This window comes from Tetranychus urticae, chromosome 2 (genome assembly GCF_039701765.1).
Source record: "Tetranychus urticae isolate SD_2017Ah chromosome 2, NJAU_TeUrti_SD_1.0, whole genome shotgun sequence".
Classification (NCBI taxonomy): domain Eukaryota; kingdom Metazoa; phylum Arthropoda; class Arachnida; order Trombidiformes; family Tetranychidae; genus Tetranychus; species Tetranychus urticae.
In genome coordinates, this window is record NC_142959.1 from 20,396,111 (window position 1) to 20,417,225 (window position 21,115).

General features: G+C 31.3%; 6 protein-coding genes and 1 long non-coding RNA gene across 8 annotated transcripts; 6 read left to right on the top strand and 1 right to left on the bottom strand.

Moving 5' to 3' along the window:
- Positions 1–461: 461 nt before the first annotated feature.
- On the top strand, positions 462–2,376 carry LOC107370488 (uncharacterized). 2 transcript variants are annotated; one of them, XM_025162549.2, is made up of 4 exons: positions 462–980; positions 1,039–1,272; positions 1,329–1,583; positions 1,652–2,376. In XM_025162549.2, exons 2-4 carry the CDS (start codon positions 1,078–1,080, stop codon positions 1,652–1,654), a joined length of 453 nt encoding a protein of 150 aa, XP_025018317.2. In that variant the 5' UTR covers positions 462–980; positions 1,039–1,077; the 3' UTR covers positions 1,655–2,376. The 2 variants fall into 2 exon arrangements, with proteins under 2 accessions (XP_025018317.2, XP_089123878.1); XM_089267752.1 differs by having other exon boundaries at positions 462–1,272.
- A 540-nt stretch (positions 2,377–2,916) lies between these two features.
- LOC149094104 (uncharacterized) lies at positions 2,917–5,866 on the top strand. The gene is made up of 11 exons (XM_089267753.1): positions 2,917–3,126; positions 3,185–3,371; positions 3,476–3,676; positions 3,732–3,898; positions 4,064–4,285; positions 4,351–4,458; positions 4,544–4,624; positions 4,686–4,848; positions 4,919–5,107; positions 5,173–5,287; positions 5,346–5,866. The coding sequence occupies exons 1-11, from the start codon at positions 2,995–2,997 to the stop codon at positions 5,773–5,775; spliced, it is 1,995 nt and encodes a 664-aa protein (XP_089123879.1). The 5' UTR covers positions 2,917–2,994; the 3' UTR covers positions 5,776–5,866.
- Positions 5,867–6,317: 451 nt separating this feature from the next.
- On the top strand, positions 6,318–9,477 carry LOC149094105 (uncharacterized). Its single transcript, XM_089267754.1, has 12 exons — positions 6,318–6,453; positions 6,512–6,570; positions 6,628–6,766; positions 7,092–7,319; positions 7,388–7,587; positions 7,645–7,875; positions 7,932–8,045; positions 8,102–8,182; positions 8,245–8,404; positions 8,488–8,673; positions 8,745–8,841; positions 8,921–9,477. The coding sequence occupies exons 1-12, from the start codon at positions 6,396–6,398 to the stop codon at positions 9,243–9,245; spliced, it is 1,878 nt and encodes a 625-aa protein (XP_089123880.1). The 5' UTR covers positions 6,318–6,395; the 3' UTR covers positions 9,246–9,477.
- Positions 9,478–11,646: 2,169 nt separating this feature from the next.
- LOC149094106 (uncharacterized) lies at positions 11,647–12,705 on the top strand. Its single transcript, XM_089267756.1, has 3 exons — positions 11,647–11,918; positions 11,977–12,210; positions 12,267–12,705. The coding sequence occupies exons 1-3, from the start codon at positions 11,781–11,783 to the stop codon at positions 12,576–12,578; spliced, it is 684 nt and encodes a 227-aa protein (XP_089123882.1). The 5' UTR covers positions 11,647–11,780; the 3' UTR covers positions 12,579–12,705.
- Positions 12,706–13,032: 327 nt separating this feature from the next.
- LOC149094107 (uncharacterized) lies at positions 13,033–14,094 on the bottom strand. The gene is made up of 3 exons (XM_089267757.1): positions 13,822–14,094; positions 13,530–13,763; positions 13,033–13,473 (listed from the first exon to the last, which is right to left on the bottom strand). The coding sequence occupies exons 1-3, from the start codon at positions 13,957–13,959 to the stop codon at positions 13,162–13,164; spliced, it is 684 nt and encodes a 227-aa protein (XP_089123883.1). The 5' UTR covers positions 13,960–14,094; the 3' UTR covers positions 13,033–13,161.
- A 2,101-nt stretch (positions 14,095–16,195) lies between these two features.
- Positions 16,196–17,426, top strand: LOC112539975 (uncharacterized). Its single transcript, XR_003084009.2, has 2 exons — positions 16,196–16,646; positions 16,864–17,426. It is a non-coding gene; the product is annotated as an uncharacterized LOC112539975 (long non-coding RNA).
- Positions 17,427–17,800: 374 nt separating this feature from the next.
- Positions 17,801–20,922, top strand: LOC107371621 (uncharacterized). The gene is made up of 12 exons (XM_015939762.3): positions 17,801–18,000; positions 18,053–18,111; positions 18,171–18,309; positions 18,380–18,604; positions 18,671–18,882; positions 18,941–19,174; positions 19,230–19,343; positions 19,410–19,481; positions 19,541–19,745; positions 19,822–20,013; positions 20,082–20,184; positions 20,253–20,922. The coding sequence occupies exons 1-12, from the start codon at positions 17,943–17,945 to the stop codon at positions 20,701–20,703; spliced, it is 2,064 nt and encodes a 687-aa protein (XP_015795248.2). The 5' UTR covers positions 17,801–17,942; the 3' UTR covers positions 20,704–20,922.
- The last annotated feature ends 193 nt before the right edge of the window (positions 20,923–21,115 follow it).

Consider the following 21,115-nt stretch of genomic DNA (forward strand, 5'->3'; position numbering starts at 1 on the left):
ATTCTGCATTTTTTCCCCTACCCTGTTTAAACGCTAATTTCTCAGGTACCTGAATTCCGATACAGTTCAGACTATTTTTCGTGGATGTAGTTTAATCATGACTTTCAGGCTGTGAAAAAATTTTCTTTAGAATCCTTTTAGTTTGGCCACAATCTTTACGCAAAAATTTCATGTTTTGACTTTATATATTGTATAGATATAGATTGAAATTAAAAATATAAACAGGAAAGTTGATCCACGCTTTGTTGATTCAATGTAATATTTATTGAGAAACTATTGCTTCTTATTAACTAGTTGTCTTAAACTAACTTAAACTCATCATTTGTTTTCTTTAAGTTTAAGTCATTCCCAAGATTTACATTACAACAACTGTTTGTTGGAGAAAAGTTTCACAAAATGAATTTCATCCTAATTTTACTTGTAATGAGTGCTTTACTGTTAAATAGTGTAGTAATTAGTGTTTCTCGATTTTCTTTTCTGGTATGGATCGAAAGGAACGATATTTTTAAGGAAAGTATCGATTATATCGCTCGATACTTGTATTGAAAATATCAATTAAAAAATCGGAAAATATCGTAAAATATCGTGAAAAATAGAGTAAAATTGCATAATATTTTTGGATGTGATGGCGCAGAGTTAAGAAAACATAATTTTTCGTAGTTTTCAGGCTTTATTTGATTCTTTTTTCTCTTAATATCGAATCTGCTGGAGAGAATTAATGCTGGCATGAAACAGAATTTGATTAAACTTTCTTATAAAAGTGATTATCTGCATAAAGTTAAGCGGTTTAGAAGTATCGACTGATACTGATATAATCGGAGTAAGAATCAATATGTATCGTTGAAAAAAGTATCGATTTATATCGAAGAATCGATAGTATTGCAGAAACACTAGTAGTAATAGAAACAGGGCAACGGTTTTATGTTGGATTCAATGAAACTCTAACTGATCATATTCATCAGTCAACAGTTGATATTCAGGTATTTTATCGATTGTTCCTATTATTCTGGTTTTCAGTGAATTCTCTTTTCTCTTCAGTTTAATTCAACTAAAGATACTGTGATACCAATTTCATGGATGAAGTATGCAAGACAAGGAAACAACTATGAACAAGTAGATGACTTGGGATCTGGTTCAAGCTTTACTTCAACAACAAATGGATGTGCGGTTCGATCGAGCAATCGAAATGAATCAATCAATTTTGTAAGCTTAAGCTTGCAAGAATTTTTCGGAAAAGCCTGGATTTTTAGATACACAAACGAAATCTTATTCGTGAGTTTTTGCAGTTTCTTCCTCAACGTTTTATTCATTTTCACACTCTTTTCCAGTCAATCAAATATCAACACAGAGACCAGATAATCACGCATGAAATGGAGTTTAATAAACAAATTGGAAACTTTTCATACGATTTAGTGAGCACAACGCTCAAGGTGGCTAGAAGGGTACCTTATTTTCCTGAAAGAATCACTTTTTACATCATTTTCAAGCCTAGAAATATCTCATCAGATCTGGTCTTGCAAAATCTCCAAGTTGAACGTAAACTTTATAACAAGGAAAATTTATGTTTAGAAACTCAATTTCAGGTAAGATTGTCTTGTTTCTGCTCATTCATTCACACATTTCATTTTTATTCAATTTAATTCATTTTTAGTAAAATTATCAGCTGTAATGACATTAGCCATGGATGCATTGGAATAACTCTTGATCAACCTTTGCCTGATGAAAAGGAAAATGGCTCAAATTGTGTTTTATACAACAATTTGGATAAAGTATTGTATAAACAAGTTCAAGAGCCATCATTAAGAGAACTGAAAATGTCATACAAACATCTAAATCAAACAACGCTTTCCAGTGCTGAACTAAACTTTGACCTACATCTAATTGACTCATCGCAAAATGATAGCCATTCACCAATTGATTCTGATTCGTTCAATGTGAAAATTTATTGCAAAAATTGTTTTGGCAACTATATATTTCTTTTACTGATTGTCGCCCTCGTTTGCACCGTCATTGGCTTAGCTGCATTTGTGTGCAAATCATATCGACGAAACGTTCGAATCAGCTCATCTTCGGCAATTTCACTGACAGTTTTGAAAGATTCATAAGATTATAACATTATCAGTGCAAATTGGCAACCTTAAAATACTTACTTAAATTGTAAACTTACGTTTTGGTTAAAATGGTGAATCTTTGCATTGAACAATTTTAAATTATTGTATAATTTCAATTTATAAACGGTCGTGGAGACCGCATCCGCCCTGCATTGCGATTGTAAATTCTCGGATTCACTCTTCACACTCTTGTGCGAGATGATTAGCTGCATCCTTATTCCTGTAACAAGGTGAAATGAAATGAATAAAGTCAAGAATAACCCTACTGTATTTCAACAATTGTTTGTATTGATCACGACAATCTGAATAAGCATGAAAATAACATTGTAGTTACTAATCAAACGGGCAATAATGGAAGCAAAAGTTTCAGCATCAGCTGTAATAATCTTTTCATTAAAATAAAATCAGTAAAATAGTGTCATGCAGTGACTGAAACGCTGCTCAAAATTCATTTATAATACTTGTAAATACAGATATTAATATGGAAAAAGTAATCGAAAAAACCAGCAATTAAATAACTCTTATGAAAGTTATTTGGATAAGTATGGCTACCTTACCCTCGAGATCTTATTGCTTACAAGTTGTTGGTTGGACTTTTAGACTTGTTAGACTTTTCATGTGATCCTCAGCAATCTTACATCATGTCAGCGTCCAACTAATAAGTATTTTAAACCTTATTTTAATTTAATGAAGAGGGCGCAGAGGTAGTATAACGAAGCATGGGAATTGAAGGCGTTCTAAAGGAAAGTTACATGTTAATTCTGACGAGTTTATAAGCTATGGCTTCATTAGATTTTATGTTTTTAGATCATAAACAATAACATTGATCGATTGTGATATTCCTTATATTATAGTATTCTATGTTAAACTTTTACCTGCAAAAATGTTCCCAAGTAAATATTTTGTATGGATATTTATGATTTTATATAATTTAAAATCAGGCTATCAACAAGGTTACAAGGAACTATCTAGACTAGGGCCAAATTTTTTATTGAAAGCTAAGTTAAGTTATAAGGTAAGCTTTACTCACTTGATAAACTGACTTTAATTTCTTACAAATTGATTATTTTAAGGGTATACATCAGAATGTAGATCAACTAAAGCCATGGTATTGGCTTTATAAGAGTTGGTTGATAGAAGAGTCAGTATTTGGCGATGAAAAAAACATGATCGTAACATTAATAACCGATGAAAAAGAAGGAACTCAAATAAAAGTGTTTCGTGATTTTAAAACTCAAAACATTACATTGGTCTGTGTTCGTAAGTAAACAAAAAATTTATCGTATTAAGTGAATAATTACTAGAATTGTTTGTATTATAATGTAATATAATGAAACTTCAATCCTTGTAAACTAATTGACCAGAAAATTTATGTCGACGAAATGCTGATTTGTTGGATAAAATCTTTAAGGAATTTACTGGATCTACAGCTCAGAGTGTGAAAGCCACACTGTTGTTGGGACCTTATCGTATGATATCATGTGAAACTAGTGAAAATGCGGTACATACTGGAAATTTGACAACTTATCGTTGTGGTACTTTGTATTTGGAGGCATCTTTTAAAGGTTTGTTTGCAAAGATGAATCGAGTGTAATAATGCATTACATAAATAATTTTCAGATCGGACTAAAGAGTTTATTATACGGGATAGTAGCATTCGAACGCTGGTGTTGAACGTGACACAAATCGAGTCTTTAGTACAAGTCAACGTATCAAAGTCAACAAAAGTTATTCAGTACAAATTGAATGAATCAATCATTGAATACAAAAAATCAGGAACAACTCAGGTGAGTGTTTTTTTTGCCTTTCGATGAATCTTGTCTCGACGTAATGACAAATATTACGAACAGATCCCCCGATCATGACTGATCTTAAATTTCTTCCCACTGAATTAAATAAATTCAATCCATATTTAATGAACTCTAATGTTTTTACTTTCGGATTGTCAATAGCTTTATTTCACATCATTGGACTCAGTCACCTTGGTCGAGATCAATTACAAACGATTCCATGTCGAAATGGTTTATGACCGTAAATTTGGTTTGAAATACATTCCATCTGGTCACGATGAATGCATAATTGTATCAAGCAGTTTTGATGATGAATTCAATTACGTAGCTTCAGAAGACTATGTAAAGGAGTTTATAAATGAACTTTATTTTCCTAGGAATCCGGTGAGTTTAAAAAAAGCAACATTCAATCCAAAAAGGCATAAACTTTTTTTATAAACATTAAACAGGTTGAATCATACAGCAAGAAACTGAGGGTTGTAGCAAAGCACAATGTAACAATTGGTAATGTAAAGTATGATTTGGTTGTGAAAACCTATCTAGCACCAGATAATGCCGTAAGTTTCATTTCATACAGAATAAAAAAGATTTCTGCGTTTTTGTAATATTAATAATAAAATCTGAATCAACTCTGAATCCAAGTCAAGATGGATAGTGGAAAGTGGAAGGCTCGAAGATTTCTGTGTTCAAATGGACCTTTATTCGAAATCTGTCTCAAATGAGGTACGATAAGATCTAAACTGGAATGAGACGCAAAATGAAATAATCTCCTTTTCCTTATTAGGTACCATTCGATTACGAACTCACTGAAAGAAAGGTAATATGCTTGACTGAAACTTCGGATTATTTAGACATAGACAAGTTTCACCGCATGATTGATTCATATAATCAATGCTTCAAAGACAGAAAAGACAAAGTTATTCTCCGTTTAAAAATTTCATTATCAAGTAAATACGTCATATTTAATCATTATTTTCTAGTCAGTAATGAGAAAATATTTTTCATTGCAATGAACAGATCATTTGCTAGCAGACAAAATTAACGAATTGCAAGCCGAAATCTATCGTATCAAAGATGTTCTTCGAGGTTTGCTCATTGATAAATTGAATATATCATATTTGAGAATAAACTGGATCAAATTTAGCTATGAAAACTCACAAATCATGGCGAAGGTTGAAATATTAGACTCATCTGTTATCATCTTTGGTAAGTTTCTTGCAATTATTAATAACTCATTACTTCGATCTATTAATGAAACGTTTTTCGCTTAGAAACAAAGAAAGGAGTTTCGCATAAATTCAACGTCAAATCAACTGGCTCTGGTCAAACTCATACATCAACCATTGATGAATGTATACATGTACAAGCTTCTAAAGTCAATCTAAGGTCAGTAAATTTTTTGAAAATAAGTCTCTTGATATCATCAAAATTTGTTATCTTTCAGTTATGTTATAACTTGTAAGACTGGAGATTATTTATGCCTTGGAATTGCTCATGGAGACTCATTGCCTGATGAAAATGAAAATGGATTAAACTGTATGTTGTACAACAATTCAGATCTTAGTTCGACTAAACTATTGGCAGGAGTTCCTTTGGAAGTGATTAAAAAATCTTATTTCAATTTGAATGGAAGTCAATTCAACTATTCTGATATTGAATTTGCTGTTGTTGATGTTACGATTGGAGATGGTATACGCCTTGATAGTCCAGAAAAGGCGAAATCAAGCTCAAATTTCACACTTTTATTAGTATTTTCTATATCGATCAATATTGTGATATTTGTCAAGTTTGCATTTAGCTATAAACTGTATCAATTCCGAACTCATTCTCTTCGTGATTATGTTTCGCTTAAATTATTCAAATCAAGCATCTGATTTTTAAAAATATTGCAAGAACCATAAAATTCATGCACAAAAATGTTTCCAATCTGTTAACTCAAATTTTCGCTCTAATAAAAGGATATTTTTGAAAAAATTGTTCAAATTATTCAATTCAATCAAAATACTTTGCAGCGATCAGTCACTGGCAGTCACATCTTTGTGTCATCCAAATGCCTCAATTCAAGCTTTAATAATTCAACCATTCAACTTGAAATGATTGATGTTAATTCACAGAGACCCAGCTATGGTTACTCGCAATAAATTTTCGAGAATAATCGAGTTGGTTACATTGTGAAATCATTTTATCATCAGTCTGTTATTTAATATGCTTAATTACAAAATACAACATTAAATCACATTGTGCACATTGATAAATAATTGATCATTAAAATTTAAAGATAAACAGGAAAATTGATCGATCAAGCCCTTTGTTGAGTCCATTTGTTTATTCAGAAATCTGATAATAGTTATGTCTTAAGATGAACAACGGAAAGGGCGTTTTGTGTTTGGATCATGAAAGATCATTTGAGCTAATTTGTTTTCTTTAAGTTAAGTTGATATCATTCCAAAGATTCACATTACAACAACTGTTTGTTGGTTGAAAGTTTTACAAAATGAATCTCATCATAATTTCACTTGTAATAATCACTTTACTGTTTCAAATCAATCAAGGTAAGTCTCCATACCAACCCAAATGATTTACCAGTTTAATGAATAATTTCTCTATCAGCCACTAAAATCGAATTAAGTTCTTACGATTTGTTGATTAAAGCCAATATAACTAATGAGGTAAAGAAACAAATGTCTTTTTACTCAACAATATTAAATGATTTTTTTTATTTTTAGGAATCAAACAATACTTGGTATTTGGCTGAAACAGTTTATTTCAAGCCCTTTATTCATGGAGTAATCAAGATACAGAAAGGTGACATCGAGATGCAAGTTCATTATAATCTCAACACTTCAAAAAGAATCGTTTTCTTTGGTAAGTTTGACTAAAGCTGCAAACATGTTCATGCATACAGCATCGAAAGTGAAAATTAGAGCTGGTTACGTTATCTTTTGCACATTGTTTGGTAACTAAGCATATTTTAATAGCAAATTTTTAGAGATAAATTAAGCACAATCAACATCAACCCGAAACTCATTGGTCAATGCATTGAATCGTTGTCGATTGTGCTTAATTTATCTCAAAAAATTGACTATCGAAATGCTTGGTTACCAAACAATGTGCAAAAGATAACGTAACCAGCTCTAAAATTACTTGCGATGCTGTATACACTCAACTCACTGATTCCAATGCTATTCAGAAAACCGTGCCATGGAAATGGAAAGTATTCGTAATTTCTCTTGGAATGTACAATTACGTGTATCAATAATCAGATTGATCAATGAACTGTTGATTTCGGGTCCGGTTAATTGCTATTTATTTCTCTTAAATTACAATTATAATGAATACAAAGAACAAAGATCGCTGTCATATAATTATTACAATTACAATGATGATCAACTATTATCTTGGGTCTACAAATTCAATAGTGAGAAGTGAAATCATCTTTTCTTAATAGAGATAATTCTGTTGATATTTTTTATCTTCAATTATTAGACAGTATCACTCCTTTTGTGCTCCTGAGTGAATTGGACAACATTACTATTTATAATTCAATCAATAGTCCTTTGGTTACCATGCAAATTGAGAAATTCGTCCTTTTAGATAGTATTATGATAGCAGCTGGGCAACAGTTTTATGTTGGATTCAATGAAACTCTAACTGATCATATTCATCAATCAACAGTTGATACTCAGGTATTGTTTCTGTTTATGCTTTTATTCTGGTTTTCAGTCATTTTCTTTTTTCTTCAGTTTGATTTGACTAAAGATACCATAATACTGAATTCATGGCTGAAGTATTCAAGACAAGAAATGGACTATGAAGCAGATGAATTACGATATGGTTCAGGGTTTAATTCAACAACCGATGGTTATACAATTCAATCAACCAATCGAAATGAATCATTCAATTTTGCAAGCTTAAGCTTTCGAGAGTCTTTCTGGACGAACTGGACTTTCAGATACACAAATGAAATTTTATTCGTAAGTTTTTGAAATTTTATCCCCAACACTATAGTCATTTTTATACTCTCTTTCAGCCAATCAAATATCAACACAGTGACAAGTTAATTATGGATAAAATAGAGTTCGATAAACAAATTGGAAACTTCTCGTACGATTTAGTGATCACAACTCTTAGTGTGGCTAGAAAGGTAACTTTTTTTGGAATAATCGTTTCAAATGACCAATACTGAATTTACTATTTTAGCAATTCAAGCCTGGGAATATCTCATCAGACCTGATCTTGCAAAATCTTCAAGTTGAACGTAAACTGTATAACAAGGAAAATGTATGTTAGATCGAGTTAATTTAATTTTAAGTTTTCAGTTCTAATTCATTTTCATTTAACAGAAATCTTCATTGGATTATCAATTGATAAAAACTCAGAAAAGCTTCTTTTATGGTTACATCAAATTGAATTATGAGCCTAAACATCGAGTTTACACTCTCAATAACAAGTGGTTTCAAGATGAAAAAATAGATGTCTTAACCCTTCGACTGACATATTCAAGTAAGTTGACTAAATCGTCAACTCGGTTTCAATTTTTGCTGAACTTTGTAATTGTTTTTTTTTCGCTAAACTTTTTACGCCAGAAAATTTGTCTGCAATCGAAACATATTCGCTGCTCAATAGACTCGATGAGTTGAGTGAAAATCTTAAGGATTTAATATGTTTCAAGCTTGGAATATCTTATCTGAGGATAAAATCGGTTCGATTACAGTTTCACAGTACTTATCTAATAGCCACAGTCAAAATTACTGAAAGGTTCAATTTCGTTGGTAAGTTTATTGCTAAGGCTATTGTCGAGTTCAACACAATTAATCATTTTATTTGTCTTTTTTATGTTGAGACTTACTGATTTATCGAAAGCTTGACCTATCAGGATTTTTACATTTTCTTTACTCACAAACTCGCTTGGAACTTGAAGCCATGAAAAGCAATGTCAGGTAAGATCGTCTTGTATTTGGTCATTCATTCTCAAGTTTATTTCTACTTTACGTCTAATTCAATTTTATTGATTTTTAGTAAAATCATCAGCTGCAATGACATTAGCTTCGGATGCATTGGAATAACGCTTGATCAGCCTTTGCCTGAGCAAAATGAAGATACATCAAACGCTGTTATATACAACAATTTGGATAAAGTATTGTATAAACTTGTTCAAGAGCCATCATTAAGAGAACTGAAAATGTCATACAAACATCTAAATCAAACAACGCTTTCCAGTGCTGAACTAAACTTTGACCTACATCCAATCGAATCAAATGATAGCCATTCACCAATTGATTCTGATTCGTTCAATGTGAAAATTTATTGTAGAAATTGTTTAGGCAACTGTATCTTTTACTGATTGTCGCCCTCGTTTGCGTCGTCATTGGCTTCGCTGCAATTGCGTGCAAATTATATCGACGAAACGTTCGAATCAGCTCATCTCCGTCAATTTCACTGACAGTTTTGAAAGATTCATAAGATTATAACATTATCAGTATAAATTGTGACCTTAAAATACTTATTTGAATCTAAAGACTCTGAATTTTTAACAAATTTAAATGAAAGTATTAAAAATTCTTATTGTTTCTGTATTCTCTTCAAGTTTATTACTACGATCATGGCTGGTCGTAAATTTCTTTCTACTGAATACAATAAATTCAATCCACATTTAAAGACTCGAATGGTCGATGTAAAATCATTGTCAATGAGAAAATTTTTTCATTCTAATGAACAGATTGTCATTATTTTTACACAGAAATAAAGAAAGATGCTTCGCATTAGTTCAACATCAAATCAACTGCATCTGGTCAAATTTATACATCGACTATCGATGCTTGTTTACGTTTTCAAACTCATAATGTCAATATAAGGTCAGTTGGCTTTTCACGATAAATCATGGAGAGTAAATATCGAAACAAATTGGACAATATCCATGCCTTGGAATTTCTGATGGAGTTTTATAACCAGATGAAGATGAAAATGGATTGAGCTGTATGCTGTTTAAAAATTCAGATCATAGTTTAACTAAACTATTGGCAGATGTTTCTTCGGAAGAAATAAGAAAATCTTATTTCAATTTGAATGGAAGCCAATTCAACTATTCCGCTACTGAATTTGCTGTTATTGATTTTACAATTGAAAAGCGAAAATCGAACTCTATTTTCATATTTTTCTTATATTTTCCATATACATCAATTATGACGAATGCATTAGGCTACAAAATGTCCCAACGCCGAACTAATTCTCTTAATGATTGGGTTTCGCTTCCATTTTATCAAACATTCATCATATTTTGAAAATACATTGTATCATTATCTTGCTTACTTCTCTAATAAACATTTATTATAATGATCACACTAAGCAGTGTAAGTCACTTGATTTCTTGTATTCGGTCAATGCATAGGTCTAAAGAAAGCTCCAAGAGCAGCCTCTTTTGAGCAAAATTATTGTTGATGCCGATTTATAGACATTCAATTGTGATTGCTCGCAACAAAAATTTGCTGAAAAGAATCAAGTTTTGCAATTGCTAAAGTAATTACAAAATCTAATATCAAATAACATTGGCTCAACTTGATAAATAATGGATTATTATTATATTGAAATTGAAATATAAACAGGAAAGTTGATCCACGCTTTGTTGATTCAATGTAATATTTATTGAGAAACTATTGCTTCTTATTAACTAGTTGTCTTAAACTAACTTAAACTCATCATTTGTTTTCTTTAAGTTTAAGTCATTCCCAAGATTTACATTACAACAACTGTTTGTTGTAGAAAAGTTTCACAAAATGAATTTCATCCTAATTTTACTTGTAATAAGTGCTTTACTGTTAAATAGTGTAGTAATAGTGAAGGGTAGTGATGCCCAAGAACAATCCCAATTAATCATTTAATCATATTTAATTCAATTTAATTCAATTTAATTTTCATTTTGTTAAAAGCTTCTAAGCTTCAATATTTTCTTATCAAATTTAAAGTTTGTAATTTTGTGTTAATCCCTGAAAGATGACATCATTGTAATTGTTTACTGTTGTCTTAGATTCAAGGTTGTTAAGGAAAGCTTCTAAGCTTGCTTCACTTTTCCTTATCCTTTTCTTTTGTTCTTTCCTTCCGTTTAATTTGGGTATATAAGGAAGATTTAAATTTTTAATTAATTGTCTTTAGATTGTCAACTGATTTTGATTATGTTAAGTTCTGATTCTAATCATTCTTCACTCATCTTCGACTTCTAAGTCCTTTTCTTAATTCAGTTCTGATTTAATTTTATGCTTAATAAATTTCTTTGGTTTTGTAACCTTTGTGCTTTCTTGCCTTAATTTGTGCTTTGATTAGTCTGAGTTTCAATTCTAATTGTTACATCTTTAAAGTGTTTAAAGTGATGCTTGATTTGAAAGCTGCTGAACTGTTCTTGATTCTAATCATTCTGGTGCTAGAAATTCAATTCTCTTGTTTGAGTTTATTCTGGTTGAGTTTGGAAACTCGTTTTGGCGCCTGATAAATCTTTGCTTTCTAAAGCTTCTAACATTCCTGTCTAATTAGTTCAAGCTTGCTAAAGCTAACTCATCTTGGTAAAGTGTGACCAGTTAGTCCGTTTCCTGTCTTGTGACAATTTTCCTGTTTGACCAGATTTGTGGTTTCGACTATTGGTAATCTTTGGTCTTAACTGAAATTGAACTCTTTGTTTGCTCTTTGGTTTACTCTCCTAAAAGAACCTGAAACTTCAGGATTTGAAAGGCTGAAGAAATCTTCTGAGTGTAATTGAATTCTAATTCAAAGTTTAAATTAAATTAAATTTAATTGTGTTTAATTGTGCTCGTGTTTTGTAACATTTAAATATGGTAACCTTCCAAGATTTACATTACAACAACTGTTTGTTGGAGAAAAGTTTCACAAAATGAATTTCATCCTAATTTTACTTGTAATAAGTGCTTTACTGTTAAATAGTGTAGTAATAGAAACAGGGCAACGGTTTTATGTTGGATTCAATGAAACTCTAACTGATCATATTCATCAGTCAACAGTTGATATTCAGGTATTTTATCGATTGTTCCTATTATTCTGGTTTTCAGTGAATTCTCTTTTCTCTTCAGTTTAATTCAACTAAAGATACTGTGATACCAATTTCATGGATGAAGTATGCAAGACAAGGAATCAACTATGAACAAGTAGATGACTTGGGATCTGGTTCAAGCTTTACTTCAACAACAAATGGATGTGCGGTTCGATCAAGCAATCGAAATGAATCAATCAATTTTGTAAGCTTAAGCTTGCAAGAATTTTTCGGAAAAGCCTGGATTTTTAGATACGCAAACGAAATCTTATTCGTGAGTTTTTGCAGTTTCTTCCTCAACGTTTTATTCATTTTCACACTCTTTTCCAGTCAATCAAATATCAACACAGAGACCAGATAATCACGCATAAAATGGAGTTTAATAAACAAATTGGAAACTTTTCATACGATTTAGTGAGCACAACGCTCAAGGTGGCTAGAAGGGTACCTTATTTTCCTGAAAGAATCACTTTTTACATCATTTTCAAGCCTAGAAATATCTCATCAGATCTGGTCTTGCAAAATCTCCAAGTTGAACGTAAACTTTATAACAAGGAAAATGTATGTTTAGAAACTCAATTTCAGGTAAGATTGACTTGTTTCTGCTCATTTATTCACACATTTCATTTTTATTCAATTTAATTCATTTTTAGTAAAATTATCAGCTGTAATGACATTAGCCATGGATGCATTGGAATAACTCTTGTTCAGCCTTTGCCTGAGCAAAATGAAGATAGATCAAACGCTGTTGTATACAACAATTTGGATAAAGTATTGTATAAACTTGTTCAAGAGCCATCATTAAGAGAACTGAAAATGTCATACAAACTACTGGATCAAACAACGCTTTGCAGTATCAAGCTGAGCTTCGCAGTGTTAGAATACGAGATAATAAATAATGGCCAAAATAATTTTTGCTACCAAATTTCTCGTTGAACGAATCAGTTTCAATCGATGAATGGATATCATTTTGCGATGAGTCAACAAGATGCGGGTCAAAGCTCAGCTTGATACTGCAAAGCGTTGTTTGATCCAGTAGTTTGTATGACATTTTCAGTTCTCTTAATGATGGCTCTTGAACAAGTTTATACAATACTTTATCCAAATTGTTGTATAAAACACAATTTGAGCCATTTTCCTTTTCATCAGGCAAAGGCTGAACAAGAGTTATTCCAATGCATCCATGGCTAATGTCATTACAGCTGATAATTTTACTAAAAATGAATTAAATTGAATAAAAATGAAATGTGTGAATAAATGAGCAGAAACAAGTCAATCTTACCTGAAATTGAGTTTCTAAACATACATTTTCCTTGTTATAAAGTTTACGTTCAACTTGGAGATTTTGCAAGACCAGATCTGATGAGATATTTCTAGGCTTGAAAATGATGTAAAAAGTGATTCTTTCAGGAAAATAAGGTACCCTTCTAGCCACCTTGAGCGTTGTGCTCACTAAATCGTATGAAAAGTTTCCAATTTGTTTATTAAACTCCATTTTATGCGTGATTATCTGGTCTCTGTGTTGATATTTGATTGACTGGAAAAGAGTGTGAAAATGAATAAAACGTTGAGGAAGAAACTGCAAAAACTCACGAATAAGATTTCGTTTGCGTATCTAAAAATCCAGGCTTTTCCGAAAAATTCTTGCAAGCTTAAGCTTACAAAATTGATTGATTCATTTCGATTGCTTGATCGAACCGCACATCCATTTGTTGTTGAAGTAAAGCTTGAACCAGATCCCAAGTCATCTACTTGTTCATAGTTGATTCCTTGTCTTGCATACTTCATCCATGAAATTGGTATCACAGTATCTTTAGTTGAATTAAACTGAAGAGAAAAGAGAATTCACTGAAAACCAGAATAATAGGAACAATCGATAAAATACCTGAATATCAACTGTTGACTGATGAATATGATCAGTTAGAGTTTCATTGAATCCAACATAAAACCGTTGCCCTGTTTCTATTACTACACTATTTAACAGTAAAGCACTTATTACAAGTAAAATTAGGATGAAATTCATTTTGTGAAACTTTTCTCCAACAAACAGTTGTTGTAATGTAAATCTTGGGAATGACTTAAACTTAAAGAAAACAAATGATGAGTTTAAGTTAGTTTAAGACAACTAGTTAATAAGAAGCAATAGTTTCTCAATAAATATTACATTGAATCAACAAAGCGTGGATCAACTTTCCTGTTTATATTTCAATTTCAATATAATAATAATCCATTATTTATCAAGTTGAGCCAATGTTATTTGATATTAGATTTTGTAATTACTTTAGCAATTGCAAAACTTGATTCTTTTCAGCAAATTTTTGTTGCGAGCAATCACAATTGAATGTCTATAAATCGGCATCAACAATAATTTTGCCCAAAAGAGGCTGCTCTTGGAGCTTTCTTTAGACCTATGCATTGACCGAATACAAGAAATCAAGTGACTTACACTGCTTAGTGTGATCATTATAATAAATGTTTATTAGAGAAGTAAGCAAGATAATGATACAATGTATTTTCAAAATATGATGAATGTTTGATAAAATGGAAGCGAAACCCAATCATTAAGAGAATTAGTTCGGCGTTGGGACATTTTGTAGCCTAATGCATTCGTCATAATTGATGTATATGGAAAATATAAGAAAAATATGAAAATAGAGTTCGATTTTCGCTTTTCAATTGTAACATCAATAACAGCAAATTCAGTAGCGGAATAGTTGAATTGGCTTATGCATTGACCGAATACACGAAATCAAGTGACTTACAAAGTATTATAAGAAAATTAAGGAGAATAATATTACAGTGTATTTGTGACATTTGATGCATATTTGATAAAATGGAAGCGACTTGTACAAAAAACATACTTTTATTGAAAGCAAAAATTTAATTAAATAGAATGAAAATATTTCTGATCTCTTATTGCATTATTTTTATGAATCGCTGAGTGCTTTATTCCAGTAATTTGCGTGAAACCCAATGATGAAGAGGATGAGTTCGGGGTTTATACAGTTTGTAGTCTAATGCAAACTTGTAACATATCACAATATTGATCAATATGGAAATAAGGGAGAATATATTGAAAAATACGCATAATGAGTTCGTTTTCGGCTTTTCTAGACTATCGGACGTATATCATATCTAATCGTAGCATAACAACAGCAAATTCAATATCAGATTAGTTGAATTGACTTCCATTCGAATTGGAATGGGATTTCGCAATTACTTTATTAGGAATTTCTGCCTGTAGTTTAGTTAAACTACGGGAAAGGCCTCGAGTAAGTTGTTACAACCAAGTCATAATTGACATTGTCAATCACTTTATTGTATTCAGCTTTCACAATAAAACTTATATCTGTATGAAGCAACCTAGTCATACAGAAATATTTTTGTGATATTACTTGCTAATCAATCGATGAAAATTTTAAAACTCACCGGATTTCCCGGAGAGTAAGATTTGCAAAATTAATTTATCTGCAGTATCGTAAAGTTTAATTGTACACCCATTAAGGCCAGACATTTGATCATTTATTCTATAGTTTATTTACATATTTCATTCTAAATCGATTTTGTTATCGATCGAGTTTATTCACACATTTCATTCTAATTCAATTTAATTCATTTTTAGTGAAATTATCAGCTGTAATAACATTAGCCATGGATGCATTGGAATAACTCTTGTTCAGCCTTTGCCTGAGCAAAATGAAGATAGATCAAACGCTGTTGTATACAACAATTTGGATAAATCATTGTATAAACTTGTTCAAGAGCCATCATTAAGAGAACTGAAAATGTCATACAAACATCTAAATCAAACAACGCTTTTCAGTGCGAAACTCAGCTTTGACCTGCATGTGATTGATCCATCGCAAAATGATAGCCATTCATCAATTGCTACTGATTCGTTAAACGAGAAAGTTGTTAGTAAAAATTATTTTGGCCACTATGTATTTCTCATACTAATTGTCGCCGCCATTTGTGCAGTCATTGGATTTACTTCAATTTTGGGCAAATTATATCGACGAAACGTTCAAATCAGCTCATCTCTGTCAATTTCACTAACAATTTTGAAAGACTCATAAGATTATAACATCATCAGTGTAAACTGTGACCTTAAAATACTCATTTAAACTAAAATTTATTTATGGAAATAAAATTGATTGGACTGTGGGCTGTTCAACAATTCAGATCATAATTTGACTAAACTATTGGCATATGTGTCTTGTGAAGAAATACGTAAATCTTATTGCATAAACATATCTTGTAATGATCACACAAAGCAGTGTGAGTCACTTGATGTCGTGTATTCGGTCAATACTTAGGTTTAAATTGAAGCTCCAAGAAGTTTTCTGAAAAGAAGCAAGTTTTTGCGATTGATAAAGTATTAATAATTAAAAAATATAATATTATCATTAATATCAAATAGCATTGCTCACATTGATAAATTGATCATTCATTACATTGGAATTGAAAATAAAACAGGAAAGTTCTTCACTCTTTGTTGAGTCAATGTGTTTATCCAGAAAACTAATTAGTTGTCTTAAGATTAACAACTCTTTGATGATCAAAGATCACTTGAGTTTATTTGTTTTCTTAAAGTTTACATCATTCCAAAGATTCACATTACAGCAAATGTTTGTTGGGTTAAAAGTTTCACACAGGATTTCGTCCTGATTTTACTTTTAATATTCGCTTTATTGTTGCAATTTAATCAAGGTAAGTCTCCATTCAAATCCAAATGATTTGCCAGTTTAATGAATAATTTCTCTATCCGTATGTTGATTAAAGCCAATATAACTCAGTAAGTGCGGCTCAATAGTTTGGTCCCTACATCAAAAAGTATGCCGGTTCCAAACTTTTGAGCTGCAGTCTGAAGTAAAGAAACAAATTTCTTTTTACTCAACAATATTTAATGATTTTTTCAATTTTACAGGAATCAGACAATACTTGGTACTTTGCTGAAACAGTTCATTTAAAGCCCACAATTCATGGAGTAATCAAGATACAAAAATATGACATCGCGATGCAAGTTTATTACACTCCCTGATTGCAATGCTATTCAGATAACCGTCAGATCGTTCAGATCATAATTTAACCAAACTATTGGCGGAAGTTCCTTTGAAAGTAATTGAAAAATCTTATTCCAATTCGAATGGAAGGCGATTCAACTATTCCGATATTGAATTTGCTGTTGTTGATGTTACGATTAGAGATGGTATACGCTTTAATAATCCAGAAAAGACGAAATCAAACTCAACTTCCGCATCTTTCATCATACTCTCCCTTATTTCCATTTTGATCAATATTGTGATAGATATTACGTTTGCATTTGACTCTAAACTGTATCAATTCCGTACTTGTCCTCTTCATAATTGGGTTTCCTCAAGTTATTTATTATAAATCAAGCGTCAATGATTCCTTAAAATATTGTAATAAAAAAGTCAGAAATGTTTACTTAAATTTTTTGCTTTTAATAAAGTATTTCTTTTAAATGAATCGCTTCCATTTATCAAACATTAAAAATACACGATCGTATTATTATTTCGATTACTCCACTAATCAATATATCTTGTAATGATCACACAAATCAGTGCAAGTCCCTTGTTGTCGGGTTGTCGGTGAATACATAGTCCTTAATTTAAGCTCCAGGAACATAATCTCTCTCATGCAAATTGATGCCGATTTATAGACATTCAATTGTGATTGCTCGCAACAAAAATTTGCTGAAAAGAATCAAGTTTTGCAATTTCTAAAGTAATTACAAAATATAATATCAAATAACATTGGCTCAACTTGATAAATAATGGATTATTATTATATTGAAATTAAAAATATAAACAGGAAAGTTGATCCACGCTTTGTTGATTCAATGTAATATTTATTGAGAAACTATTGCTTCTTATTAACTAGTTGTCTTAAACTAACTTAAACTCATCATTTGTTTTCTTTAAGTTTAAGTCATTCCCAAGATTTACATTACAACCACTGTTTGTTGGAGAAAAGTTTCACAAAATGAATTTCATCATAATTTTACTTGTAATAAGTGCTTTACTATTTCAATACATTCAAGGTAAGCCTAAAACCAAATGATTTACTAGTTTAATGAATTATTTCTCCATCAGCCATTGCAATCAGAATGAGTTCAGACGATTTGTTGATTAAAGCCCATATAACTCATAAGGTAAAGAAACAAATGTCTTTTCACTCAGACAATATTAAATGATGGCTCTATTTTTTCAGGAATCAAACAATACTTGGTACTTGGCTGAAACAGTTTATTTCAATCCCTTTATTAATGGAGTGGTCAAGATACAAAAAGGTGACATCGAGATGCAAGTTCATTACAACCTCAACACTTCAAAAAGGATCGTTTTCCTCGGTAAGTTCGACTAAAGCTAAAAACATGTTCAAACAAACTTACTTACATAGTTACTTCCAATGATGTCCAGATAATCGTGCCATGGAAATGGAAAGTATTCGTGATTTTACTTGGGATGGAGTACAATTACCTAAATCAACAATCAGATTGATCAATAAGCTGTTGATTTTGGGTCCGGTTAGTTGCTATTCATTTCTCTTAGATCACAGCTATAAAGATTACGAAGGCGTAAGATCGCTCGAATTTGTGAGCAACAATTATAATGAGTTATTATTGTGGGTCTACAAATTCTCAGGTGAGAAGTCCAATCATAATATCTGTGTTGAAACCCTTCTGATGTTATTTATTTTGCAATTTGCAGAAAATAAAATTATTACTCCTTGGGTTGCCTTAAGTGAATTGGAGTACATTATTATTGCTAATTTAAGCAATGGTGATGCGGATGTGATTACCATGCAAATTGAAAAATTTGTCATTTTAGACAGTATAGCAATAGAAACTGGGCAACAGTTTTATGTTGGATTTAATGAAACTCTAACGGATCATATTCATCAGTCGACAGTTGATATTCAGGTATTTTATCGATTGTTCCTATTATTCTGGTTTTCAGTGAATTCTCTTTTCTCTTCAGTTTAATTCAACTAAAGATACTGTGATACCGATTTCATGGATGAAACATGCAAGACAAGGAAACAACTATGAACAAGTAGATGAATTGGGATCTGGTTCAAGGTTTACTTCAAAAACCAATGGATGTGCAATTCAATCAAGCAATCAAAATGAATCATTCAATTTTGTAAGCTTAAGCTTGCAAGAGTTTTTCGGGATAGCCTGGACTTTTAGATACACAAAAGAAATTTTATTCGTAAGTTTTGGCCATTTTATCTTTAACATTTATTCATTTTCACATTCTCTTTCAGCCAATCAAATATCAACACAGAGACAAGATAATCATGGATAAAATGGAGTTAAACAAACAAATTGGAAACTTTTCGTACGATTTAGTGATCACAACTCTTAGAGTGGCTAGAATGGTAACTTTATTTTGAAAGAATTGTTTCAAACGAACAAAACTTAATTTACTATTTTATCATTTCAAGCCCGGAAATATCTCATCAGACGTGATCTTACAAAATCTCCAAATTGAGCGTAAATTTTATAACAAGGAAAATGTATGTTTCACACGCGTTAATTTTCAAGTCTTCAATTCTAATTCATTTCTATTGAACAGAAATCTCCATTGGAATATCGATTGGTAAAAACTCAAAAAACCTTCTTTTCTGGTTACACCAAATTGAATTATGAGCCTGGACATCAAGCTTACGCTCTCAATAACAATGGTTTTCAGGATGCAAAAATGGATGTTTTAGCACTTTTATTATCACCTTCTAAAGATGCGAAATTTGATATTTTAAAACTTCAATTATCACCTTCAAGTAAGTTTAACTGAAATTGTCAATTCGTTTCAATTTTTGCTAAGCTTTGTGTTATCTATTTTCGGTAAAATCCTAGCTCCAGAAAAATTGTCTACAATGGAAACTTTTACTTTGTTTGAAAAACTCGATGAATTGGGTGAAAATCTTAAGGAGTTAATATGTTTTAAGCTTGGAATATCTAATCTGAGGATAAAATTGGTTCAATTGCAGTTTGACGGCACCTATCTATTAGCCTCTGTCGTAATTATGGAAAGATCAAATATCGTTGGTGAGTTTATTGATGAAGCTTTTCATTTTCATTCCGATTTCTAATTTTATTTGTCTTTTTATGTTGAGATTTACTGAGGCATCGAAAGCTTGATCTATCAGAATTAGTGAATCTTCTTTACTCAGATATTGAAACTTGCTTGAAACTTGAAGCCATGAAACTCAATTTCAGGTAAGATTGTCTTGTTTTTGCTCATTCTTTTACACATTTCATTCTAATTCAATTTAATTCATTTTTAGTAAAATTATCAGCTGTAACGACATTAGCCATGGATGCATTGGAATAACTCTTGGCCAACCTTTGCCTGATGAAAATGAAAATGGCTCGAACTGTGTTATATACAACAATTTGGATAAATCATTGTATAAACTTGTTCAAGAGCCACCATTAAGAGAGCTGAAAATGTCATACAAGCATCTGAATGAGACGAAGCTTTTCAGTGTGAAACTCAGCTTTGACCTGCATGTGATTGATCCATCGCAAAATGATAGCCATTCATCAATTGCTACTGATTCGTTAAACGAGAAAGTTGTTAGTAAAAATTATTTTGGCCACTATGTATTTCGCATACTAATTGTCGCCGCCATTTGTGCAGTCATTGGATTTACTTCAATTTTGGGCAAATTATATCGACGAAACGTTCAAATCAGCTCATCTCCGTCAATCGCACTATTAATTTTCAAAGACTAAGCATTTCATTCTTTTGACCAAAATAGATTTTTAAGAAGATTAGAAAACTTTCGTTCATTTGACTGTCCATTTCAAAATCTGGTTTCATCATTTCAAACAATAGGTTTTGATAGTAACATCATCAGTGTAAATTGGAACCTTAAAATACTTATTCAAATCTCGAGACTTTAATTGTGTACAAATTTAAATGAAAGTATTAAAAATTGCTTTCACTTTCAAAATTAACTTTTGAGACCTTATTCATCGTTTGACTTTTCATGTGATCCCTAAAAATCTTACATCACTTCAATTAATAAGTCTCTTAAACCTTGATTTGATTGATCATTGGATTGTAGTCCAAAAAGGCAACAATAACAAACTAAGTTGAAGATAAAATAACTTTTAACTTTGCTCCTCCAATTTAGGGACGAGT